Genomic DNA, 26680 nt, shown 5'->3' with positions numbered 1-26680 from the left:
TAAAGAAGTTCCCCCTCATGTTACCTCTAAACCTCTGCCCCTTAATTCTTAACTCATGTCCTCTTGTTTTAATCTTTCCTCCTCTTAACGGAAATAGTCTATCCACATCCACTCTGTCTATCCCTTTCATAATCTTAAATACTTCTATCAAATCCCCTCTCAACCTTCTACGTTCCAAAGAATAAAGACCTAATCTGTCCAATCTCTCCCTATACTCTAGATGCTTAAACCCAGGTAACATTCTGGTAAACCTTCTCTGCACTCTCTCCACTCTGTTTATATCCTTCCTATAATTAGGCGACCAGAACTGCACAAAGAACTCCAAATTAGGCCGCACCAACGTCTTATACAATCTCAACATCACCTCCCAACTCCTATATTCTATGCAATGATTGATAAAGGCCAGCATACTAAAAGCCTTCTTCACCACCCTATTCACGTGAGTTTCTACCTTCAGGGAACGATGCACCGTCACTCCTAAATCTTTCTGCTCTTCTGTATTCCTCAAAGCTCTCCCATTTACCACGTATGTCCTATTCTGATTCTTCTTACCAAAATGAAGCACCTCACACTTATCAGCATTAAATTCCATCTGCCATTTTTCAGCCCACTTTTCTAAGCAGCCCAAATCCCTCTGCAATCCTTGAAAACCTTCTTCATTATCCACTATTCCACCTATCTTAGTATCGTCTGCATATTTACTAATCCAATTCACCACCCCATCATCTAGATCATTAATGTATATAACGAACAACAATGGGCCCAATACAGATCCTTGAGGCACACCACTGGTCACCGGCCTCCAACCTGACAGACAATTATCCACTACCACTCTCTGGCCTCTCCCTTTCAGCCAATGTTCAATCCATTTGACTATCTTAAAATTTATACCTAAAGACTGCACCTTCCTAACTAACCTTCCATGTGGTACCTTATCGAAGGCCTTACTGAAGTCCATATAGACAACATCCACTGCGCTACCCTCATCCACATTCCTAGTCATCTCTTCAAAAAATTCAATCAGATTGGTCAAACATGACCTTCCTCCCACAAATCCATGTTGAGTGCCATAACCTGGCACACCTAGCCATCAGAACCATGGTGGAGATGGTGGCCAGCAGATTCATAGGGCATGATCTCAGCAAAGAGGTCAGTCAGCGGGCCAGGACCTGCACACAGTGCCAGGCAACAAAAGTGCAGGCACACATCAAAGCCCCCCCACCACCACCCCCCCACCCCAGTATTTCGAGCCGGCCCGATGAAGGTTCAGTCATGCACATGGGACATTGTGGCCCCTACCAATATCAAGAGGAGCACAATACCTCTTCACGATGATGGACCACCTGTCTAGGTGGCCGGAAGCAGTTCCCCTGGCAGAAACTTTAATGGAAACATGAGCCAGAGCCCTACTGAACACATGGGTAGCAAGTTTGGGGTTCCAGAACATCTGACCTCAGACAGAGGGGCTCAGTTCACAGCAGGCCTTTGGGTGGCCTTAGCCAACACCCTGGGAAACACAACTCCACCATACCATGGCGTACCACCCGCAGGCCAATGGATTGGTGGAAAGGCTCCAAAGGCACTTCAAGGCAGCCGTCATGGCCTGGTTCACAGGCCCTAACTGAGCCGATGAAATCCCATGGGTCCTTCTGGGTATCCGCACCGCCCTCAAAGAGGATTTTGATGTATCAGCAGCAGAGATGGTCTAAGGCGCACCCCTGGTCATACCTGGAGAATTCCTGGGACAAAACCATGGACAAACCACCCTGACTCGCCTAAGAGAACTACTAGACACACAGGTCCCAGTTCTTCCCAAAGCACACAGCAAGCCCAAAACCTTCTTCCCTAAAGACTTAAAGGACTGCAGACTCATCTTTGTGGGACGAGGGGCTCACTGAGCGCCATTTTAATGGCCTTATGAAGGACCTTACTGGGTGCTCAAGCACAACGGGATCACCTGTGTGCTGGACATCAGAGGCATGGAGGTGACATTCACGATCGACCATCTCAAACCAGCACATTTGGACCCTAGCCAGCTGGTCACCCATATGACCCCACGTCGCAGAAGCAGGCCTCCCAAGGATAGAGCTGACACACAGATCACCGGTTCTGGCGTGTAGTTACCCATGGCCTACTCTGCAGGCCAACAAAAGTAGCGACGTCCGAACACGACGATCGAGCAGGCGGCAAGGGGCTAGAGAGCCTTCTTCCATAGGCCACAATGGAAACGAACCAATCAGCGGATAGTAAATCCATCAACCAGCAAGTGTTGAAAGCAGAGATTCTCACAATGTTTCAGAAGCATTTGAATTTTCAAAGCACAGAAGCTTGCAGACCTAATGGGGGCAAATGGGATTGCTGTAGACCAGTGGCTTTCAAACCTTTTCTTTCCTCTCACACGACACCTTAAGTATTCCCAATGCCATAAGTGCTCTGTGATTAGTAAAGGATTGCTTAAGGTGGTATATAAATGGAAAGAAAAGGTTTGAAAACCGCTATTTTAATTGTACCTCATTGACTTGTTATGTGCATGGTTTCATTACTCCAAAGGAAATGGGTCAATGACAATTTTTCGCAAGCAAAATATTTCAGTAACAATCGGGTCCAGGTCAGTGGTTCTCAACCTTCCCTTCCCACACACCTATCACCTGTAATTCCCTTACTAATCAAAGAGCACCGATGGCAAAGGGCTTACTTAAGGTGGTATGTGAGTGGAAAGAAAAAGCTTGAAAACCACTGGCATAGATCGTATAATGGACAGAAGGAACATGAACGGCTAGAGGGGCTTTACTCTGTCTCTGCCACTCTGATCCATTTGTTCTTGCTTTTGGTAGTCCCGAGCCTTCAGACAATTCATGTTGAACAGAGGTTAACCCAGAGCATTTGCCCATTGGAAGATCTGCCCTCTTGTTAAAGGTGGCTGAACAAGGACCATGGGACTTCCAAGCAACACTGGACCAGGAAGCATTTCCTCACTCTGCTGCCGGTACTGCCACGTCCACTCTTGGCATGGATCTAATTGTTCTTCAGAAAGAACGTGTATGATGTTGAATGAAGAAGGAGAATCAAAGTTGCATCAATCAAGGGTCCCAACCCAAAACGTCGACTGACCATTTCCACTCGTGGTTCTTCCTGCATCTCATCATTTCCTAATGATTTGAGGTCAACAATGATGCCTCTTCGTTTATCCTAAATGTACAGTAATTTCCCTTCCACTAACAAGAAATCCTTGAGGTAAGTAAACTGGGTAAATGCCGAGACAAAATGAGATGAATTATTTTCTAGATTTCAACATTTATAAGATAATTGAAACTTAATGAGAGTTTAAACTATCTTCGTTCCTTTACTGCCAATTAATGGAGCTATTAAACTCCAATTCATTGCTCATGTCAAAATGATAATGATCAAAAGACAGAATGGATCACAGATTTGAAAAGATTGATCACATTATAGAATAGAATGAAGATTTATAGCCCCGATATGGGATTCTTAATTCTATCTTCTTATTTTCTGTTCAACATCCGAATCTGAGGTTTTGACCAAGATAAGATGCCTGATAATTATATTCTGTTTACAGTTTATATATGTTATATATATATATCTATACTGTGAATTAAATTGAATTATGTAATCAGTTAGAAATCATGTATATAGGGTTTTTTTCTATTAAACTCAATAAAGACATTTTAAAAAGAAAGATTTACCAGTTTTGGAATAAATTCAAGGAAAATAAATTTGACAGCCAACCAAGGCTGATTTTGTTTGTGACTTCTGTACTTGGGTCAGCACGGTTAGTGTAGTGGTCAGCACTGTGCTATTACTGCGCCAGCGACCCGGGTTCAAATCCAGCATTGTCTCTGTGAGGAATTTTCACGCTCTCCCTGGGTGCTCCAGTTTCCTCCCACATTCCAAAGACTTGCTCGCATGGATGTATTTGGGTAGCACAGGCTCATGGGCCGGAAGGGTCTGTAACTGTGCTGTATCACTAAATTTCTCAAATAAGCATTTCTCTGCGGATTGTTCGCAAGGCCAGGGCTTGGTGACTTCCTGAGGGGGGTGGCAAAGCTGCAGCATGTTGGTCCTTCTCACGTTGTTGGGCAGCAAGTTAGGCAGCCAGCTGATGTACTTCCAAACGGGCGTGTTGAAGGAGCTGGTGGAAGGAACAGCGAGGCACCCATGATCCCTCCTTGGAAGTGGAGGCCGCAAGCCTGAGAGTCGCTGCCCGAGTGTCCAGGGCGAGGAGCCATAGTGCCTTTAGCAGAAGGTACTCGCAGTGCCGGTGGCGGCCCATCAGTGACTCTGGTGGAGAGCGGAGCTCCAGTCAAGCAGGCCTCATTCTCCAGTGATGGCCTTCAGCAGCCTTTGTCCCTCATCCTGTTGTGGGGGGAGCCTTTCACTGAACACTGGACTCCCATCTGGTCAAAGGTGGAAAACCGATATCATGTGGGGTGAAGAGAGGCGACCACTAAACTGTTCCTGCTGATCAAAGCTCTAGTGCCAACAGTAGCTTTTGTGATGCTTAAATCCAGGAAGGCGCCTTTTTTATTTGTCCATATAGAATCAGTGAGGAAACAAGCCCTTTGCCCACACTCGTCCCACCTGCCTGCATTTTGCCCATGTACCCCTAAACCAGTGGTTTTCAAACTGTCCCCCTAAACTCACATTCCACCTTGAGCAATCCCTATCCCGTAAGTGCTCTGTAATTGGTAAGGGGTTGCTTAAGGTGGGATGTGGGTGGGAAGGGCTGCTGGGTGGCAACTGGGCTTGGGATGGCCTGTGACCCAGAGCCCAAGTTCTTTTCACGAGGAGGACAGAACTGATCCACTTATCCTAGAGTGCTATTCACCATTCACCTGTGGTCTCTTCCAAGGGACAGTACTTAGTAATCCTTACATCGCCTGTGCTGCAAGTCATGGTATGGAGATGTCCACTGGGAGGTGACAGCAAGCACAAAGAGATAACACAAGGATGATGAATTGGCTTTTCTATAGAATATGATAGACTTCATTTTGAATTGAATGTCTGCAGATGCTAGGGTCGTGCAATACACCAACACGTTGGAGAAACTCGGCAGGTGATACACTGACAAAACGAGGAACAACACCATATATTCCATCTTTGTCTCTCCACCCAGACCACAATAACGTGGATTTCCATAAACACTCCTCCCCCTCTCTTTCCCTCTCCCTCTGTCCTTTCCTTCAGCTCTCCACCCGTTTCCCTTCTTTCTATTATCAGGAGTTCCCCCTGCCCTCTCCCCCAATAACTTCTCAGCTTTTTCTGCGCTCCCACCTGTATCCACCTGTTAACCTGTGCTTCCCCCCTTTCCCCGCCGGCCCTTCCTCACTCCCTTCTCCCTCTTCCCCCACCTTTCTTTACTCAGGCACCCGCCTGCCTTTGCTTATACCCTGACGAAGGGGGTCAGGCCCAAAATGTGGGTTCCCCTTTACATCCTGTGAGCATGGCGTGAGTTTCTCCCGCATGTTTGCGTGTTGCTCTTCATTGAGAGGCTCAGTCTAAATATTTACTTCTGTTGTTGTGGCTGAGTGGACACTTGAAGGGCATGTCACACAGCAGCAGTGATGAGTGGGCGACTGGAGTTACAGCCCTGGCACAAGAACGAGGGCTCCATCATCAGCCCAGATTGGAAAGGGGCACTTTGTTAAATATAGAAAAATAGGTGCAGGAGTAGGCCATTTGGCCCTTCAAACCTACACTGCCATTCAATATGATCATGGCTGATCAGTACCCGGTTCCTGCCTTCTCCCCATACCCCCTGATCCCCTTCGCCACAAGGGCCAAATCTAACCTACTCTTGAATATTGACAAGGAACTGGCCTCAACTACTTCCTGTGGCAAATAATTCCACAGATCCACCGCCCTCTGAGAGAAGAAATTTATCCTCATCTCAGTCTTAAAAAACTTCCCCCATATCCTTAAACTGTGACCCCTGGTTCTGGTTTTTCCCAGCATTGGAAACAATCTTCCTGCGTCTAGTCTGTCTAAACCCTTAAGAATTTTATGTTTCTATAAGATCCCCCCTCAATGTTCTAAATTCCAGAGAATACAAGCCTAGTCTATCCAACCTTTCTTCATATGCAAGTCCTTCCAACCCTGGTATCAGTCTAGTGAACCTTCCCTGCACCCCCTTCATGGCAAGGATGTCTTCTGGGTTTTGTACATTCTGACCTGGAAGATTCATTTTATCTTTTTGCATTAACTTACAAAGACAAAGGAGTATTGTTGATTTTGAAAGATTCATCAACTTCCTGTTTAGAATGTCGTTTATTTTTCCATCCATGCACCATTCTCTGTGCCCGGAGATCATTAAACATTGTAGCAAGCAATTGGTGTTTCTGAGGTCAGCCTACAGCTTAATGGGCAAGACCCCAGTGCATGCGGAACCAGTGAAAGGTGTTTCCAGTGATTGCGGAGCCTCGAGTACAGAAGAAGTACCATTCTCTGTTACCTGCTGTTCCATCACTTCACTGAGTGAATGCTGGAAATGATCAGAATCAGAATTTATTGTCATGAACATATCATTAAATCTGTTGCTTTGCAGCATTAGGGGTGTATATATTGCTATGAATAACATTTTTAAACAATAAATTAGTGCAATAAGAAAAGATAGTGTCTGTGGTTCATTGTCCATTTAGAAATCTGATGGCGGAGGAGAAGAAGCAGTTTCTGTACTGTTGGGTGTTTGTCTTCAGGCTCCTGTACCTCCTTCCTGATGGTTGCAGATGGTGAAGAGGGCACGGCCTGGGTAGTGAAGGTCCTTGAGCTTAGAGTCTGTTTTCTTCAGACACCAAGTCAAGACAAGTCAAGTCAACTTTATTTATCCTTCATACCCTGCTTGCACAGTAAATACGAGATAGGGTTTCTCCAGGACCACAGAGCATATTTACATAGATATAAGTTAGAAAAGACATTCAACACATTAAAATATTAAGATGTTTACAGTCACAGTTCATGGTACACTATCCACAAATGTTCTTGGAGTTCAGGAGCCTGATGGCTTAGGGGAAAAAGCTGTTGCCCAATCTGGACATAAGGGCCCGAATGCTACGGTACCTCCTACCAGATGGCAGAAGGGAGAACAGTTTACGTGAGGGGTGTGTGAAGTCCTGCACAATGTTCATTGACTGTCGCCTGCATCGAGTCCGACATGGTAGGAAGGGAGCCCCCAATGATCTTTTCCGCTGACTTCACTATCCTCTGCAGGGTCTTGCAGTCCGAGGAGGTGCAGCTTCCAAATCAGGCGGTGATGCAGGTGCACAGGATGCTCTCAATATATCCTCTGTAGAATGTAGCAAGGGTGGAAGGTGGGAAATGGACTTTCCTCAACCTTTGCAGGAAGTAGAAGCACTGCTGGGCTTTCTTGGCGACAGACCAGGTGAGGTTCTCCACCAAGTGCACTCCGAGGAACTTGATACTCTTGACGACCTCAGTGACTACCTCTAGTGGAGTGAAGAGTGATGTCAATGATGCGTTGGCCCTCAACAGCAAATGAGATTTGTATTCAGAAAGGAAAACCAAGGAGAATCCACTTCTCCCATGTTATTACTTGTCCATTGCTTGCAGATTGTTAGGACTCGTTCCACTTCACTCTCTTAAGATCTACATATTTCATTTCAAGGGAACGGGAGCTGTCATTTCCATGACTAAGGGATAGACAGCAAAGTCCATGAATTAATCTTCTCTGTGACACAGAAGGCTGATACGTGCATGAACAAAATGCACATAGCCAGCAATTCATTTCTCTGACGATGCCTTTCCTCCTTTACCCAGTTGGCATCAGTGCTCGAAAGGATTGAGACTAATAACCTGAAAGAAATGCTTCCAAACTTTTGGCAACAGCATGGAACATAGAACGTTGCAGCACAGTATGGGCCCTTCAGCCCATGATGTTATACCAACCTATATCCATGTACCAGCCTCCACCACCAACCCAAGCAAGGCATTCTAGACATCCAGTGACTTCGAGGTGAGAAACTAACCTCCGATATGGCCCCTAAACCTTCTGCCACTCACATTAAACTGATATCCTCTGATACTTGTTTTGTCACCTCAGGAAAAAAGTGCTGGCTGTCGACTCTCTCTAAGCTCCTCATTATTGTGTTGTTTTCTATTAAGTTGCCTCTTGTCCTTTGTGGTTTCAAAGGGAAGAGCCCTAGCTCTGTCAACCTTGCTTCAATAGACATCCTCTCTGATCCAGAGTCATAGCATTAAAAAAAACACATCCTGACTGATAGTTACAGCAGCAGTATCATTTTGCAAAGGCTTCGAATCCCATCCAGGTGAAGCAGCTCAGGATGTCAGCCAACTCATTCAAAGCTGTCTGCCTTTTAATATGTGGCGTGGTTCTGCCAAAGATGAAAATATTTTTTTCCTGATGGTTGTTCAACAAAGCGTTGGCAGGCATTAGTTCCCTTCTGTTTTTGAGCATTTCTGAAAAGGGCTGATCACTAATTAAGTTACACAAGATAATCTGCAGATGCTGGGATCAAATCTAATACATCAATTGCCGGAGAAACTCAGCAGATCATCTTATATTCAGAGTAAAATCACAATGGTGGAAAACTCAGCTGGTCAAACCATGTACTTTATATAGCAGAAGGCCCTTTCATGCCAGGCCATGGCTACAAGTGTGGAGGGTAAACATAAACTTAGCTTTCATGAAGCAGCCCTAAAAGGCTGCACTTGTGATGCATTCATATTGAGGGGCACGGCTTAGCGCCCTCCGGAGCCTACGGAGGCGGGAGACTGGTGCTGTAGCGCCACCCATCATTAATACGCAGCAGAGCAATGGCCGTCTTCCCTACCCATGATCCCCCCACGCAGCTGAAACTGCTCTGTCTTTCCCAGAACAGTTCCAGCTGCGTGGAGGATTATGGGTAGGGTAGGTGGCCATTGCTCTGCTGCGTTTGGAGCTGCTGACTAGCGGCCCGGTGAGGCTGTCACAGCCTGCAATGGCCACTGCCCGATGGCCCTCGCCCTGATGGCTCCCGCTCTGATGGCCCCCACCCTGACAGCTCCTGCTTCATTGACAAATCAACTGTAAGGAACAAAACATCGCTATTCCACTCTCATATATGATCGAGATCATTTGTGCTCTGCTTTTGCTAGTAGCTATTTTACATTGTTTTATTAACTTGCAGCTCCCATGCTTCAATGAATAAATTTTTAGTGTTTTGGTTTTGAAGCAGTTTCACATTCACTCAGCCTTCAAAATACTTTGTTCCATTGGATGTTTCTCACTCAACTTTGGGGAGGCACAGTTGGCATAGCGGTTAGCGCAACACCTTCACAGCGCCAGCAATCGGGACTGGGGTTCAACTCCTGCGCTGTCTGTAAGGAGTCTGCACGTTCTCCCCATGACCTCTGTGGGTTTTCCTCGGGGGCTCCGGTTTCCACCCACCTTTGGAAATGTACCAGGGGTTGTCGGTTAGTTTGATTTGGACATATTCAAACATTACGTGCACAAGAACATGCTAAACCTACAGACACGCCATATTCCCCTATTTTTCTCTCCAAATCATGTTAATACAAACGTTATATTACATTTAGCACATAGGCAATAGAATTTCAAGGTCTTCATAAATAACACGAAAACCTGATGAGATATTCTCAATATCAAACCCATTCTTTTCTTCTTCAACTTAATTCACAACATTGTTATCACACACTTTCACAAATTTGAGATCCCCCTTGCAATCAGGAGGGGATGAGATTCAGCCTTGGTTGTTGTGTGGTGCTAGGGAGCTGCTCTCAGCCAGGGGTCAGTCAGCCGGAGATTCTAAATCAGACTTCATTTATTGGAACATAGAACATCACAGAACGTATGTCAGCCCACAATGTTGTGACAAACTATGTTACTCTCCACCACAACAATCTAACTCTTCCCTACCTCACACCCATAACCCTCTATTTCTCTTTCACTTGTGTGCCAAGCTAAGAGTCTTTTAAACGTCCCTATTGTACCACTACACCTGGCAATGGGTTTCCGAAACCCATCACTCATTTTGTATAAAACCTCCCTTTGGCATCTCCCCTAAACTCTCCTCCACTCCCTGAAAAAGATGTCCTTTGGCATTGGCCATTCCCACCTTTAGAAAAAGGTGCTGGTTGCCCACCTATGCTCCTCATACTCCTGTCCACCTCTGTTAAGCCACAAAATGTTCTTGGTAAGAAGGATGAAGGAAAATCTCAAGGCATTTTCTCTGTATATTAGGAGCAAGGAAGTAGCTGGAGGAAGGATTGGTCCCCTCAAGGATGAAGAAGGGAGTGTGCACATGAAGGAAGTGGGTAAACTCCACAATGAGCACTTGGCAATGATGGTGAGATGGAGGCATGATTGGGGAATATCCTGGGGCATATGGATGTCGAGGAAGAGGAGGTGCTGTACATTTTGAAAAAGGTAGCAGGGCCTAATGGGATCTATCCCAGGATGCAGAGGGAAGCAAGGGGGAAGGTTGTTGGGGCCTTGACAGAGTCTCCATTTTAGCCACAGGTGAGGTTCCAAAGATTCTGGTGGGAATCTGGATAGAACATCATTTTTTGTTGAGGAAGTGACGAAGATAATTAGTGAATGTTGTTTATGTGGACTTCAGTAAAGCATGTCATCAGGTCAGTTGGTACAGAAGATTAAGTCATAAGGTGTCCAGGTGAGTTGGTAAACTGGATCCAAAGCTGGCTTGAGCACAGGAAGCAGAAGGGAGTGGTTTCTCTGACTGGAGTTCCATGCCCTGTGTCGTTTCATGAGGACCTCTGCACTTTGTGGTGCTTACTCGTGATCTGACTGAAGAGGCGGATGATCATCTTTTTTTTGGTAAGTGTTCAGGTGACACAGACATTGGCAGAGTTGTGGACAAGGGGAAGGCTGGCAAAAGATACGTCAGGATATAAATGAGTTGGAAACAGGTGTAGAATTGGTGTGCAGAGTTTAACCTGGTCAAGTGTGAGATGATGCATTTTCAGAGGCCAAATTCAAGAAGAAAGCAGGGACCTCATGAGTAGAGATCTGCAGAGAGATCTTGGGATTCAAGTCCTTGAACTTGGACGGGTTGGTAAAGAAGGTAAGGGCATATTTTCCTTTATTGGTTGAGTATAAGAGCTGGGAAGTCATTTGGTAGATGTATAAAACTTCATTTGGAGTACTGTGTGCAGTTATGGTTGGATGTGGAGGCTTTGGAGAGGGTCACTAACATGTTGCCTGGATTGGAGTGTTTTAGCTACAAAGAGAAGCCGAACTTTGGGTTGTTTTCTCGGGAGGAGGCCGACAGGTGACCTGATCAATGCTTATTAAATTCCCAGAGTCAGAGATAGAAGTAGACAGTCAGCCATTTGCCCAGGGTGGGAATGTCAAAATGTGGAGGGCAAAGGTGAGAGGGGAAAAGTTTAAAGGTGAGGTGCAGGTAAGCTTTTTTTTTGGACAGAAAATCGTAGGTGTCTGTCTAAATGGTAGAAGACAAGGAATGAAAAGAGATAGACCATGTGCAGGCAGATGAGATTGGGATCATGGTCAGTGAAGACAATATGAGCCGAAGAGCCTGATCCAGTGCTGTACTCATTGATGTTCTAATTGGTATTGCCTCAGCCAATAACTTAAGCCCATTTGTAAGACATGAGTATCACAGAAGTGGAACTGTAGACTCAAATCCAAGCCCTGATGTGCAAGGGTGCAGCAAGCTCACAAACACACCGGAGACACTCAGGATGTCACCAGCACCCATGGGAAGCAAAAGGCGGGTGGCCTTGCTTTGGCAGTATGTGAGGCCCCGGACAGACCCATTGGCACGGCAGTGGGGTGTGGAATTTTCCCATTCCTGACGAAGGGCCCAGGTCCGAAACGTTGGTTGCCTTTTAGTTACCATGGCTGAGGCATGACCTGCTAAGTTTCTCCAGCACCTTTGTTTATTGCACTAGAAGGGAAAATCATCGACCGTCGAACATACCATATTTCCCCTATTTTTCTCTCCAAATCACTTTAATACAAACCTTGTATTACATATAAGCACATAGGCAATAGAATTTCAAGGCCTTCGTGTCCTGACAAAGTATCACCTATTCTTGTCCTTCATAAATAACATGCAAATTTGATTAAATATTCTCAATATCAAACCAATTCTTTTCTACTTCAACTTAACTCATAACATTATTATCACAAAGGTTCACAAATTCGAGATCCCCCTTGCAATCAGGAGGGTTGTTGTGTGGTGCTGGGGAGCTGATCTCAGCCAGGGGTCAGTCAGCCGGAGATTCTAAATCAGATCTCACTTATTGGAACATAGATCATTACTGCATAAGACCCACAGTCTGCAGACTTCACTGGTCCTATTCAAGGGGCAGCAAACTGCTTTAACATGGAGCCGCACTTCACTTCACCAAGTGACTTAGTTGCCCCACTGAGGTTGTCACTTTCCATTCCATAACCAGATATCGTCAATGGTCGGACAATTGGACGTTTAAACCTGCAGATGCTGGGACCGAGGGCAATACATAAACATGCTGGAGAAACTCAGTACATCTCAGTTACCTGATCAAGGACCCTTTACTTCCTCTGGATGCTGCGTGACCTGCTGAGTTTCTCTGGCATGTTTGTGAATCGGACTGAGAACTGGAAGGTGTGGTGGCTGAACATGAGCCAAAAGATGTATCGGAGATTAGGGGACAAAATACTCAGTCTTTATAACACCCTGTACTTCCGGTTTGGTAAATACAGGGCATGTATTAGAACAGATACAATAATTAGTGACTTCCATTTCATTTAATGCATTCCTAATACAATGAACGGCAACTGGAAAGGAAGGGTCCTGCCACGTTTAAAGGTGGGGAGAGTACTTACTTGTAAGTAATGACATGGCCTTAGAGATGACTTTATTTCCTGATGGACAAGAGGTCTCTCCAGATTAAGGGATGACTTGCGATAGGCCTCCTTGGCCTGGCTTACAGTCAGTGTGGACCAGGAGCTCCGTTTCATGTACTTCCCCTCAGCTGCCATGGGGAAGGCTTCACAGGCGGAACACTTCACGTCATTGTTGCTTTTCGATGTTTTCAAAGTGAGGTCACTGAAGGCCCCCGGGCCGCCTTCTGGATAGTACTGAGAGATGTGGTCCATGTGATGCTTGCTCAGGGCACTGGAGGCACGGTAGTTGCTGTCACTGTCCAGGTTGTCGTCCGAGCTCCACCAGGCGCTCATTGCTGACTTGTGCTTGGGCTCCGGTTTGCGCTCTTTGCTCTTGCTCCTCTTGCCATGCTTGGGGTGGTGGGAGTGATGGTGGTCATCCGCATGCCGGCCCTCGCCCCTGGTGCCATTGGCGTTGCCCTTTGAGGCACCTTCCAAGGAGTGGGATTTGGTGAAGAGCTTCTGGACGGAGTGCACGAGGTGGCGTATCCGGCCAGGGCTCTCGCTCCGCGGCTCGGCGGCTGTGGACGCCCGCTGGTATTGCAGCGTGTGGAAACCATCACGGTGCAGGGGCAACTGCTTCTCGAACTGGTCCAGCAGGTTGGCGGGGATGCGATTGATCTTGCTACCTGTGTAGGACACGCTGGTACAGTCATCCCTGGAGTCATAATGGGAGGTGTAATGCATCCTGGGGAAGGTGCTGCTGGACACATGCTCTCCGGAAACCACTGGGAGCACACACTCGGAATGTATGGAGCTTCTGGGTGAACAGCGGTGGTGGTCCACTTGACAGCTGTCCGTCGGGCTGAGCAAGTACTGTGGCCGAGAATCTAGGCCGTGCAGCAGATGGTCATGGGAGTGCTGGCACTCGTCAGTCACCAGTCCGCAGGTATGTGGCAAACTGAGCTGGGGCTGGGTCCGGCTGGAGGTCAATCCTTTCATGGTCCTGGGCGATGGAGAACAGATGCCTTCATTGAAGTGGTGCGAAGGTGACCATGAGAATTGTTGGTCTGTCGACAAAAGAAAACAAGAAGGTTAACAAAGACAGCAGGTGCACCGTTTGTGTTTTAATGAGCGCTAGCGAAAGTTCAGAAAAAAGCACGTCAGCGCCTTTACTTCCTCAGGAATTTGCAAAGGTTTGCTTTGGACATTAGATACCCTGGCAAATTTCTAGAGTTGTGGTGGAAAGAGTGCTGACCGGCTGCGTCACAGTCTGGTATGGGGACACCTGAGTTTAAAGTCCTCCAAAAGGTAGTGGACACAGCCCAGGATATCACAGGCACAACCCTCCCCACTACATCTACAGGGAACGTTGCCATCGGAAAGCAGCAGCAATCATCAAGCACCATCACCACCCAGCACACGCTCCGTTCTCGCTGCTGCCATCAGGAAAGAGGTATCGATACCACAAGACTCACACTACCAGGTTCAGGAACAGCGGCTATCCCCCCACCATCAGACTCCTTGATGACAAACTCAATCAGAGACTCATTTAAGGCCTCATAGAAACCTGCCAAATGCTGAAAGGATTGGAGAGAGTAGATGTGAATAGGATGTTTCCCTTGTTGGGTGACTCCAGGACAGGAGGGCACAGTCTTAGAATGAGAAGGTACCCCCTCTAAAATTGAGCTGAGGAGAAATTTCTTTAGCCAAAGGGCCATGGATTTGTGGAATTTGTTGCCACTTACAGCTGTGGAGGCCTGACCATTGGGGGAGTTTAAGGGGGAGATTGACAGGTATCTAATTAGTCAGGGTATCAAGGGATATGGGGAAAAGGCCAGAACTTGGAACCAGATGTGAGAACAGTTTAGCTCAGGGTGGAGTTGCGAGCAGTCTCAATGGGCCGAATGGCCTACTTCTCTTCCTTTATCTTGTAATCTTATGACTCTTACTTGTGTACATTATTGATTTTCTTTATTTTCTCTGTATTGCACAGTTTGTTTACATTCATTATCTGTTTGCAGTTCTTTGTTTACATGTTTTACGCTATGTATGGTTTATTTTTTTGCACTACCAATAAGTGGTAATTCTGCTGCACCCGCAGGATAAAAGAATCTCAGGGTTATATCTGATGTCATGTGTGTACCATGACCATAAACCTGAAATCTGAATCTGCTCTGAGTTCTGGTCATCTCATTACAGGAAGGATGTAGGTGCTTCAGAGAGGGTGTGAGGAGATTTTCCAGGATGTTGCCTGGATTGGAGAACATCTCATACGAAGCAAGGCTGACAGAGGTGGGGCTTGATGAAGGGTGAGAGGAGACTTAGCGGAGGTGTATGAGGTTACGAGGGACTTCAATAGGGTGGACAGCCAGCACCTTTTTCCTGGGGTGGCAATGGCAAATACCAGAGGACACCAGTTTAAGTTGAGGGGAGTTTAGTGGAGTGGTATACAAAGGTCACGGGGCCTGTTCTGTGCTGTAATGTTCATAATAATCAAAAATCAATGGCTGTCTTAAACTAGAAGCCAATTCAAGACAAGATCACAGCTGCCCAATTCTATGGCCTGACAGTGCCAGAGATTCTCTCAGGTTTAGATCTGAGCTGGACGGAGAAATCGGCCTTCCGCTAAGATGATAAGATTCCTGAGGGAAGGCTCATGTGGACCAACTCAGCGAGGAACAGAGAGCAGACAACCTGAACCGACTCCAAATACCTGACGAAGGTCTTCCCCCTTCCCCACCCCCGGCCAGATACGTTGGTCACCCTTGACTTCGTGCGGCCTGCTGAGTTTCTTTGGCATGTTGGCACATTGCACTGAGGCTCTTTCAAACTCCTTGTGCTCGAACAGCAGCATCCGCCACATTCCTTTTTAATGATGACGCTGTGCCCTCGAGGAACTTACCCGAAGCCCCACCATTTTCTGGGTCTTGATCGTGGAAACGTCCAATGATAATGCAGCAGAACACAAATTGTTGGCTAAGCTGGTGGCACTTTAATGCAGATTCATTCTGTAAACCTATGCTCCCAAAACTCTCATGTTGCCATAGCAATGCAAATTAACGAATAATTCAAGGCCAGAGGAAACAAAAGCACTGTCTAATTGTGTCATGACTGGCTGACTGTCTCTGTGGGGTTCGTTCTACTTCAGTGGGAAAAGCATTCAACTAATTCCACTTAATAGTTCTGCGCAAACCAAGGGTTGACGTTTCTCTGTTGTTAAACCCGCTGCTGCATAGTGACTGAGTCAGTACTAACTGTACGTCAAGGTCATCAACCAAAACAGAGTGTGCCTTGAATAACGTCCTCAACCAACTCCTCATTTGCCATTGCACTCATTCTTGTTTCTTCCTTTCAACTGTTCTTTCACCCCAAGCCCTTCGCTCATTCCCAACATTCCTTCACTGTTGCTTTGCTGCCCCACCAACATAAATCTGAATGGAAACAGGCCCTTTGGCCCATCTTGCCCAAAATATCCCACCCACTCTAGACCCACCTGCCTGCATTTGGCCTCTAAACACATCCTAGACAAATTCTTTTTTAAACATTGCAATAGTACCTACCTCAGCCACTCCTCTGGCAGCCCATCTCATACACCCACTACTCTCCATAGCCGCTTTCAGGTGGCCAGAATACTCGACTGTAAAGCTGCCTATTCTACCCCAATGCGGCTGCCGGGTGGCCACCTGAAAGTGGAGAACCCGGCCCCAAGGAGCACTTATCTAACCCTCCTCGGGCAGGTATGTTCTCCGGCTCAGAGAATCCCCCGTTGCACCTGAACGCAGCATCGTGAATGCAGCCCAAGACACAATCCTAAGATATTTAATATAAGATTTAATATCCTATTAAATATTGTTTCTCTCGCCATCAGATAGGTAAAAATTTAACAACAGCGACATAGGTTTAGTTTGTGACTTTAACGTCGCAAAGCGTCTATTTGGTCTATTAAATTACATAACCAAAACCTTGGTAAAAATAGTGACATTGGTTCCAAAACTCAGAACCTTGACAACTGAAGGCAGGGCTGCCAAAGTTGGCACAATTAAATGCTGACATAAATAAGAGGTCAAAATTAAAGGTCTGAAGAGGTCTCAAGAGATACAGGGCTCGGAGAGGGGAAGGGAATGCAGCAGTGGGACTAAGGCCACACTCCACAGGAGCCGGCGTTCGCTCGGATGTGGCTCTCCTTCAGCCGGCACGTTCAGGTGAGAGAAAGGCGTCTTCTCCGCGGGCACCCGAACGTCCCAGCTGCACTCCCCCAGCCGCGGCTGCCAGCGCATTATCTGCGTCCGAGCACCTGAAAGGAGCTTATGTAAAAGGTCATCCCTCTAGGTTCCTGTTGAGATTCAAGATTCCTTTTAAAAAATTTTTAATTTAAACACACAGCACTGTAACATCCCTATTCATTCCAACGAGTCTGTTCCGCCCAATTACGGTACCCCAGTATGTGTTTTACTGTCATGTTACACAAAATGGTCTTCTGCCTCCTGTAAGGCAGACAAAGAATTGCCATTAGTGTCACCCAACACCCCTGACAACACCAGAGAAAGAGAAGCAAAAGAGTGCCCCTTTGGAGCCACTGATTAATTATGGATTAATTATGGATTCTCCTCCAGGCTCCTGCAGCCGTATAGACTCCTGTTCGATCCATCGGCAAGCCGAGCTCTGGATCAAAATTTCTGACACCGTCAGGAAGCCTTCAGCGCCTGAAACCCTTTGTGAGCCCTCCTTTCCCTTAGCAGCCTCTTCAATCCCAGTTCCGAAGAGCCAGGTTCCAGCAGCCCACATCCTGGTGCAAGACCCTCAGTTGCTGACCCCCTCACTGAGTCTGCTGCGTGGTCACCATCCTCTACAGTTGTCCCCTCTGCTTCTCCTTCTCAATGGGGGGAAGCGAGGGTGATGGGGAGGTGGGTGGGGGTTGTTCTTCTAGTGCCCTGTGTTAGTCCACTGGAGTCTGCAACACCCATGCGGCTGCTTCCAAGCACAGGCACCGCCATCTTGGGCTCAAGGATTTTACTGACAAACCCTATCAGTTCCTTTAACAGGCCTGTTCGAACCCTTGTGTCTCTGCTCTCCACTCTGCCAGGTCGAGTCCACATAATCTCTCCTCTCACTTTAAACCTGTTTACTAATTCCCCTACTCTGGGCAAAAAGCTCCCTGCCTTCACCAAACCTATTCCTTCTATAATTTTATACACATCAATGAGATCATTCCTCATCCTCCTTTGCACCAAGACAGAAAGCATCTCCTGAAATATGTTGGAATGTCAGTCGGCCTCAACAGTATAAGTTAGATATGATCCAGGGATCCTCTGCCATCTGATCACAAATCCATGGCACCCCTGGTACACCCCAGCTGTTGTGTAAAATATGTACTTCAACAATACAGAGTGCTTTCTCTGAAACATCCTTGGCAATGCATGAAAAGCGGCCGGCCAGCACACTTTCCACTACACATCCGTAGAAGCTTGCCAAAGTTTCTGATGTCATACCGAACCCCTGCAAACTCCTGAGGAAGAAGACGCATCGATGTACCTTCTGCATGTGCGTGTGTACGTAGGAAAGAAACTGCCAACATGTTGGGATGACTCCCTGCATCATATATTCCGATGGTGCACTTGGTAGAACGTCAGGATCTGGTCATTGCCTTTGAAGTACATCAACGCTACTCATTTGAAAGGTTGCACTCGCTGATCAACAACACACAGGGAATGTGCCTCCTTCATTTCCTCACACCCCTTTGCTCATTACAGATTCACCACGAGACCACAGAGAACAGAATGTTCTGTTGACTATCGGAGGATTATATTCCCTCGAGGTGAATTCGGATACACATTTTCTGCATGTGAGCTCTTCCAAAACATCGACTTGCTTTTTTAACTGAATGGACAGACTTTATACAGTCCTGTTTTATGTGTTATTCAATAACTAAATCCTTTAAACGGAATAATCATATTTTCAGAAAAATATGGGAACAATTACAGCACGGAAACAGGCCATCTCGGCCCTTCAAGTCCGCACCAAACCAAACCCACTCTTCTAGTCCCACCTACTTGCACCCTGCCCATAACCCTCCATTCCCTTCCACACACATCCATAAGCCTACCCAATTTTTCCTTAAAATCTTTCCCTGCCGCCACTACTTCTCCTGTAAGCTCATTCCATGGCGCGACATTAGCCAATACCAGAGGACATCTGTTCAAGGTGAGTGGAGGAAACTTTGGGGAAGACGTCAGGGGGACGTTATCTTTTAAACAGAGAGTGGTGGGTGCCTGCGATTGATTGCCCATGGCAGTAGTGGAAGTTGTTACAATAGCGGCATTCAAAAGCCAGGCACAAGTAAGAATAATGGAGGGCTATGGGTGCAAGGTAGGGAAGGATGGTCGCGGGGTTGGCATTGGCTATCACAACATTTTGGGCTGAAGGCTCTGCCCTGTGCTGGAATGTTCCATGTTCCCAAATAATCACAGATGACAATTCCTAAGAATTTGATAAATGTTTTGTAAAACAAATAACATTATTTCTTAATAATCTTTAATAAGGTGTTCAAGCAGGACATCTTCTCTGAGAACATGCTGAAAGACTCACAAAAATTATTCAATGGAAATTGAAACTGCAAACAGTTCTGCGCAGATTGAAAGGCAGAGGAGTAAAATGAAATGAAATCTGTGGGCAAGGAAAGGAAGCAATAAAAAAGCAATTAGACAGGCAACTGCCTGTGCGTTCTACTGCAGCCAACTTCAAAGGCTTATTGTTTATGTTCATCATCATCATACACAACATTTCTTCAGACCACGGTACACACACACACACACACACACACACACACACACACCCACACACACCCACACACACCCACACACACACACCCACCCACATATCACACACACCCACATAACGTGTCTGCCTGATTTTTGACACTCTTGACAAAGGGTTAAGGCTCCAAACCTTCCTACCTCTTTATTTCCCATGGATGCTGAGTGATCTGCTGAGTTTTTCCAGTATGTTGGTCTCCTGCACTAAGTCCCAGCTGCCCGATTTTTCTTGTTTAACTCCAGGTAAAGGGCTTGATTTGTTACCCTTTAATCTCAACATGATAAATTATTTCAGTGAAATGCGCCTTGAACTGCGGAAAAAAGCTGTTTCAAAGACTTTTGACAGCAGCACGACCCTCGACAGTCAGAATACTGCATGAACTACCCTGCCTTTTGAGAGTGGAGAATGTTTGGATGTGGAGGACTCAAGGAGTGCGAAGAGGCGGTAATTTGAGCAGGGAGCATTCGGGCACAGAGAGTGTCTAATTTCAGGGACTCACTGTCAGAGGAGGTGGCGGGATCCCATACATAAACAGGCAAACCACAGAGGGATATGGTCCAAGAGTTAGCAAATGGGGTCAGCTTGGATGCATCGAGTCGAAGAGCCTGTTTCTGTGCTGTACGAGTCGACGACTGTGTGTGACCATGGAAAGCGTGGGCAGGAACTGCACTGGAGAAACTTGGCATGTCACACAGAGGAAATAAAGGGCAATCAATGTTTTGGGCTTGGGCCCTTTATCAGGGCATGAGCAAAATCAGACTGGTTTCTGAATAAAATGGTGGGGGGGGGGAGGAGAAGAAGAGGAGGGAGGAAGAGGCAGGGGGGAGGAATACAGGCTAACAGGTAAGAGTGTAATGCGTGTCGAAAGAACCAAAGACGTTGATCCAAACCAAGGCTTTTATTAACTAAAAGACTGGAGCATATTACAAGTAGGTTGTCCTGTCCAGAATGACCTGGTCTGGCTAGGAGCAATCCTTTAAGACCTGCCAGTAGATGTGGCTACACTCTCAGCCAATCACAGTCATCCTACACTACCATCTGTACTTATGTACATATACACGTTGGTGATCAAATCTGTACTATCACAAAGAGGTCATAGGGAGGGCAAAAGAGAAAAAATGAAGCTGATGGGTTTCTCCTCGGGTGCATACAGCACCAATGCTGTCATTGGTGCAGCAGGGGAAGTGGGAGCTAAGTGTGATTCAAACAGGGTCTATTCCATATCACTGATGAGGCTTTTCCCTATGGCTGCACAGGATTTGCAGACAATGGGAGGAGCCAAAGGAGTTGTTCAGGGTAAAGACTTGTCATGCCAGGTGGAGGAGAGTGTGGGGTTCTCTTTGAGACATTCCACAGACCAAGGCCCTTCCTTCCCACGAGCCTTCAAAGGGCCTGATGCCGTGGAATGCCTCAAAGGGATCCCCATACTCTCTTCCACTTGGCAGAACAAGCCTTTACTCTGAACAACTTGGTTGACCCCCCCCCCACTTCCCCATCCATCTGCCCACCAAAACCACCTCAGACCTTGATATCATCTTGCCTGTCCCTCCTGCACCGTCAAAACCTCCTCAAATTTGTTAAACCATCTTCTCCCCCTTATCCCATCCCTCCTGCCCTTCGAACTCCCTTCCTCCAACTGCAACTCCATCTTGCCCCCTCATCCTATTCCTCCTGTCCTACTGAAAGCTTCTCAAACCTCAACACCATCTTGTTCACCCTCATCTGTCCCCTCCTGCCCACATCCTGGTCACCATTCACTCTCTCCACCTCTTTGAGCACTCCCATTGGGCTGGCCTCCACCGTGGGGGGCCGATCCCACTACACACTCATTGCCCATCAGGAAGGCCTCAGGGCCCTCTCGCCATTCAGTCCCCATCTGAGGAGCATGTTTAGCATAGCGGTTCGCACAATGCTTTCACAGCACCAGTAACCTGGGTTCAAATCCAGTACTGTCTGTCAGGACGCTCTTCCTTTGACTTGAAATGGGCTTCCTCTGTGTGTTTCAAAGGTGAGCAGGATTTGAAGGTGAAACCATGGATCTTCCAAGGCAGTCCTGGGTGAGAGATACAGATAGGTAGTGCAGGGTTGAGGGACTTTCAGACCTTCAGTGGTACCCGAGATAATATCTTGGTGATAGTTGGTGGGGCTCTGGCGCAGGGGTGGACACAGGAAGCATCCATGAGTTGGGCACTGGACTTAGCGACGACAACACCACCTCTCTTTGTCTGTGGACTTGATGGTGAGGTAGGGGTTGGTGCAGAGGGGGTGAGGAGCTGAATCCAAACACAATCCGTTGGAGGAACTTAGTGGGCGAAAGAGAGTGGTCGACATTTCGAGCCAAAACCCTTCATCAGGACTGAGGGAAGGGCATAGGAGCAGTGCAAAGAGGGCTGGGGTGGGACTGGTGAACCAAGCAGAGGTGAAGCATGACGGATAGAGCCATTCGATCAGCAGAGGCCAGGCACAGGATGAGCAAGGCATGAAATAGCAAGGGGCGAGGTAGGGGAATAAAGAGTCAGACTGGGGTGGGGGGAGGAGTTGATGGGAAGGGACAAAGGTGAGGACGGTGGGGGAGAAGGATTACAAGAGATCAGGTGGAACTGAAGGGTGGGAGGTGGGTGATAGAGTGGAGGAATCCAGTGGGGATATGGAGCAGAGGGAATAGAAACAAGGAGGAAGAGGAATCAGAATAGCTATGGGTGGGTGGGAAAAGGGATATAAAGGGGGAGGGGGGTGGGAGGGGGTAGAGCAGAAGGTGGGACTCCTTACCTGAAATTAGTGAATTCTATGTTCACATCATTGCCCAAATGGATTATGAGGTATTGTTCCTCTGGTTTATGTTGGGCCACACTCTGGTAGTGAAGGCCAAGTCAGACAGGTTAGTGTGGGATGGAAATGGCGGTAACTGGAAGCTCAAGATAATCAATGTGGACAGAGCTTAGATGCAGTGCTAGACGGTTCCCACTAGTCTCACTGATGGAGAGAAGGCCACATCAGGAGCAGTGGGTGCAGACAGTGAGGCTGGAGGAGGTGCTCATGAATCTTTGCCTCACAATGAAGGGCGATTTGGGACCCTGGATGGTGGTGAGGGAGGAGATATGAGAGCAAGTGTTGTACCTCCTGTGGTTGTAGGGGAAAGTACGGGGGATCACGGTGGGTGGGGGGGGCTACGCAGACAAAGACGGGGGCGGGAGATGGGAGTCATGGGGAGGTGGGTGGGAGGGACAAGGGAGTCATGGAGAAGAAGAACCAAACAGTACCTACTAGATTCAACGAAAAGGCCGAGGACCCCTGTGATATCTGTCTCTGAGGATGACGTCAGAACATCATCAAGAGGAAAAACTCTTGCAAGGCGCCAGACCCTGACGGCGTACCTGGTAGGGTGCTGAAAATCTGCACCAACCAACTAGCGGAGTGTTCATGGACATTTTCAACCTCTCATTGTGGCAGCCAGAGGTTCCCACTAGCTTCAAAAGCTGATACCCTTGAAGAGTAGTGTGAGCTGCCACATTGACTACCGTCCAGTAGCATTAACTTCTGTGATAAAATGCTTTGAGAGGCTGGACATGGCCAGAATTAACACGCACCTAAGTAAAGATCAGAACCTACTGGAATTCACCTGTCGTCACAATCGGTTCACAGCAGATGCGATATCACTGGCTCTCCACTCAACTCTGGATCACCTTGAAAACAGCAATTCATACATACGGCTGCTCTTCATTGACTATAGCTCGGCCTTAGAAACCATTATTCCCTTGGTGCTGGTCAAGAAGCTACAAACTCTCGGTCTCTGTACCCACCTCGCAACTGGATCCTGACTTTCTCATCAGAAGACCACAGTCAGTACAATTTGGAAACAATGTCTCCTCCTCATTGACCATCAACACAGGCGAACCCCAAGGACGCGTGCTTAGCCCACTGCTCTACTCCTCATACACCCACAACTGTGTGGCCAGGCACAATTCCAATGCCATCTACAAGTTTGCGGATGACATCATAGCTGTTGGCAGAATCACAAACAGCAATGAGGAAGTGTACAGGAGGGAGATGGATCTGCTCGTTGAATGGTGTAACAACAACAACCTTTTGCTCAACATCAGCAAAACCAAGGAGATGATTGTGGACTTCAGGGAAACATGACCCAGTCCCCATCAAGGGCTCAGTAGTGGAGAGGGTCAAAAACTTCAAAACCCTGGGTATCGCCATCTCCAAGGATCGGTCCTGGAGCCTCCACGTTGCTGCAGTCATCAAGAAGGTTCGCCAGCGGCTATACTTTGTGAGGCATTTGAGGAGATTCGGTATGTCACTGAAAACTCTCGAAGACTTTTACAGGTGTACCATGGAGAGCATTCTGGCTGGATGCATCACTGCCTGGTATGAAGGTGCCAACTCTCAGGACAAGAATAAACACCAACTCCACCTGCGACTTCACTCCATCAAGGACATCTACATAAGGTGGTATCTTAAAAAAGCAGCCTCTATCCTCAAAGACCCCCACCACCCAGGCCAGGCCCTCTTCACTCTGCTATCATCGGGGAAAAAGTACAGGAGTCTAAAGACGAGCACTCAACGGCACAAGGACAGCTTCTTCCCCTCCAACATCAATGAACCAAAGGCACTGCCTTACTTTTCGTTCACTATTATTTTTATTTTTTATAGTAATGTCACAAGATGGTTCATATTATGAATGTTTGCTCGATGACGCTGCTGCAAACACTGAATTTCAGACAATATATTCTGATTCTAGAGAGGTGGGTGGGAAGGGAGTAGAGGACAAGGCAGTCCCGTGGAAGACGGAAAGGGGTAGGTGTGTCTGGTGGTGGGGTCTAGTTGCTGGTGGTAGTGACAGAGGATGATGTGCTGGATGTGGACTGGTTTAAGTTGATGTGAGTCACCATCTCGGAGGATCTTTCCAGGACCCAACACACCAGTGGCATCATGAACAAAGCACGTCAGCACCTCTACTTCCTCAGGAGTTTGCGGAGATTTGGTAGGACACCAGAAACCTTGGCAAATTTCTACAGATGTGTTGTGGAAAGTTTGCTGATAGTTGCATTACTGTCTGGTATGAGAGCACTAAAACCCTTGAGCATAAAGCCCTGAAAACAGTAGTGGTCACAGCCCAGGGGATCACAGGCAAAACCTTCCCCACCATTGAGAATATTTACAGGGAACACTCTGTTCTCACTGCTGCCATCAGGAAAGAGTTATCGGTGTCGCAAGACTCTCACCACCAGGTTCATGAACAGCTGCTGCCCTCCACCATCAGTCTCAACTGCAAACTCAATCAGAGACTCACTTAAGGTCTCTTAGTTGTACACTTCACTGATTTTTAAAAAATCTGTTTTGCACAGTCATTTTGTTTACATTTTTATCTATTTACACGTACATTAAACACTTTTTTTTGCACTACCAATAAGTGGTAATTCTGCCTCTCCATAGGAAAAAGTACCTCGGGGTTGTATGTGATGTCATGTACGTCCTCTGAGATCTGAATCCGGTGGGGTGAAAGGTGATGAAAAGGGGACTGTCCCTACTCTGTTTGGGAGGGTAGAGGTAAGAATGGAACTCCGACACATAGAGGGAATGAGGGAAATGGCTCCATTGTCCATGGTGAAGGGGTAGCTGCATTGTTTGGCAATGGAAGACTTTGTCTTGAGAGCAGATGCAGTGGAGGTGATTAAACCAGGAGAGAGGGATGGTTTCCATCCAGGATACAGGTGGGAAGGAGGTGTAATCAGGTAGCAGAGGGTTTGTAATAAATGGTAGCTGATCTACTCAGATTGAGACATATCTGGAAAGGAGAGAGAGCTGACAGAAATGGTCCAAGTGAATGTCAGAGTGGTGTGGGGGGGGGGGGTAGTAGTATTGGAGAACAGTATGTTGGGGAGGGGGAGGGGGGTGGGAATGGAGAACATGTTGGGCGAGGAGAGTGATGTGTGTGAAGGGTTGGGATGTCAGTGGTATTGGAGAGCAGGATTGGGGAAGGGGAGGTGGGTGAGGGGGTGGGGCTAATCACGTTTGAGAGCAGCATGTTGTGGGAATGGGAGGGGGAGTGAGGTGGGTGAGGGGGGGGTAGATGGTCCTCTGCAGCTAATGAGATGATCTAAAGGAAGAACGAGGCTTGGCGGGGAGGGGGGGGGGGTGGGCGTGCAAGAGGAATAGGGTGGTTGGAGACAGGGAATCTGGTGGGGTGTGCTGACGGGACATTTTCGGAGACACAGGCATGGAGGGCCTCAGCAATGTAGCGGTCACGGTACGTTGAGATGTGGATAAGGGTGAACGTGCTGAGCTTCTGCCCCTTCCTTCTCCGTGCCCTCCTCTCACACACACCCCACACACATCTCTCCTCTCCCTGTAGCTCCCCCTTCTACCCAGTATCCTATTACGTCTTCCCTGCTTCCCCACTCCCCTTTTCATGGTCACTTTCTCTCCTTCCCACTTTCCTTCTGACCTGTAGCATGGTCAGTCCATCTCTTTCCATGGACACAGACTGACCTGCTTAGTCCATCTAGCTCCTCTTCCTTCCTAGTCACTAACTTCTGACAATGGAGAACAAGAGACCTTCAGTAGCCAAGGAACCATAACCTGATGATTCGGGATGAGCAAAATGAAGGGGTGAGCTTGCTGGCGGAAGACATGCTCTCAAATAAAGTCAATTGCAAGTTGATATACCAACCACGTTGTTGCCTTGTTCTACTGAAGTAGAGCTTCTTATGAGGAGAGGGATTGTTAAGAAATTTATTTCTAAGATACACTCTTTATTACAAGTTGGGACTTCTAAGCGTGGAGTTCATAAATCTAGACAGAGGTGGGAATCAGATTTGAACATTATAATTGATGAACAAAGAGGGGCAGATCTATGTAAGGATTGTGGTGCAGTGGCCCACGCACGGAGATGTGGACCGGCTCACAAAATGGCCGACAAATGCGGTAACTGCACGGACCTGGGGCAACACCGGCTGTCATCCCAGGCACGGCAGGAAGATGGGGAACTATGGCGGGAACGCCGGCCAA

At 47.3% G+C, this 26680-nt stretch overlaps 1 protein-coding gene across 19 annotated transcripts in view; it reads right to left on the bottom strand.

Moving 5' to 3' along the window:
• The window catches only part of dlgap2a (discs, large (Drosophila) homolog-associated protein 2a), a 625248-nt gene that overhangs the window by 120270 nt on the left and 478298 nt on the right, over positions 1 to 26680 (bottom strand). For all 19 annotated transcript variants that reach the window (XM_069885188.1, XM_069885186.1, XM_069885180.1 and 16 more), the window contains one exon: positions 12848 to 13917. In XM_069885188.1, the coding sequence (XP_069741289.1) occupies positions 12848 to 13917 (1070 nt within the window). The remainder of the gene's footprint in view (positions 1 to 12847; positions 13918 to 26680) is intronic.

Source organism: Narcine bancroftii, chromosome 6 (genome assembly GCF_036971445.1).
Source record: "Narcine bancroftii isolate sNarBan1 chromosome 6, sNarBan1.hap1, whole genome shotgun sequence".
NCBI lineage: Eukaryota > Metazoa > Chordata > Chondrichthyes > Torpediniformes > Narcinidae > Narcine > Narcine bancroftii.
The sequence above is the reverse complement of the archived record's forward strand: the minus strand, read 5'-3'. Positions and strand labels throughout refer to the sequence as shown.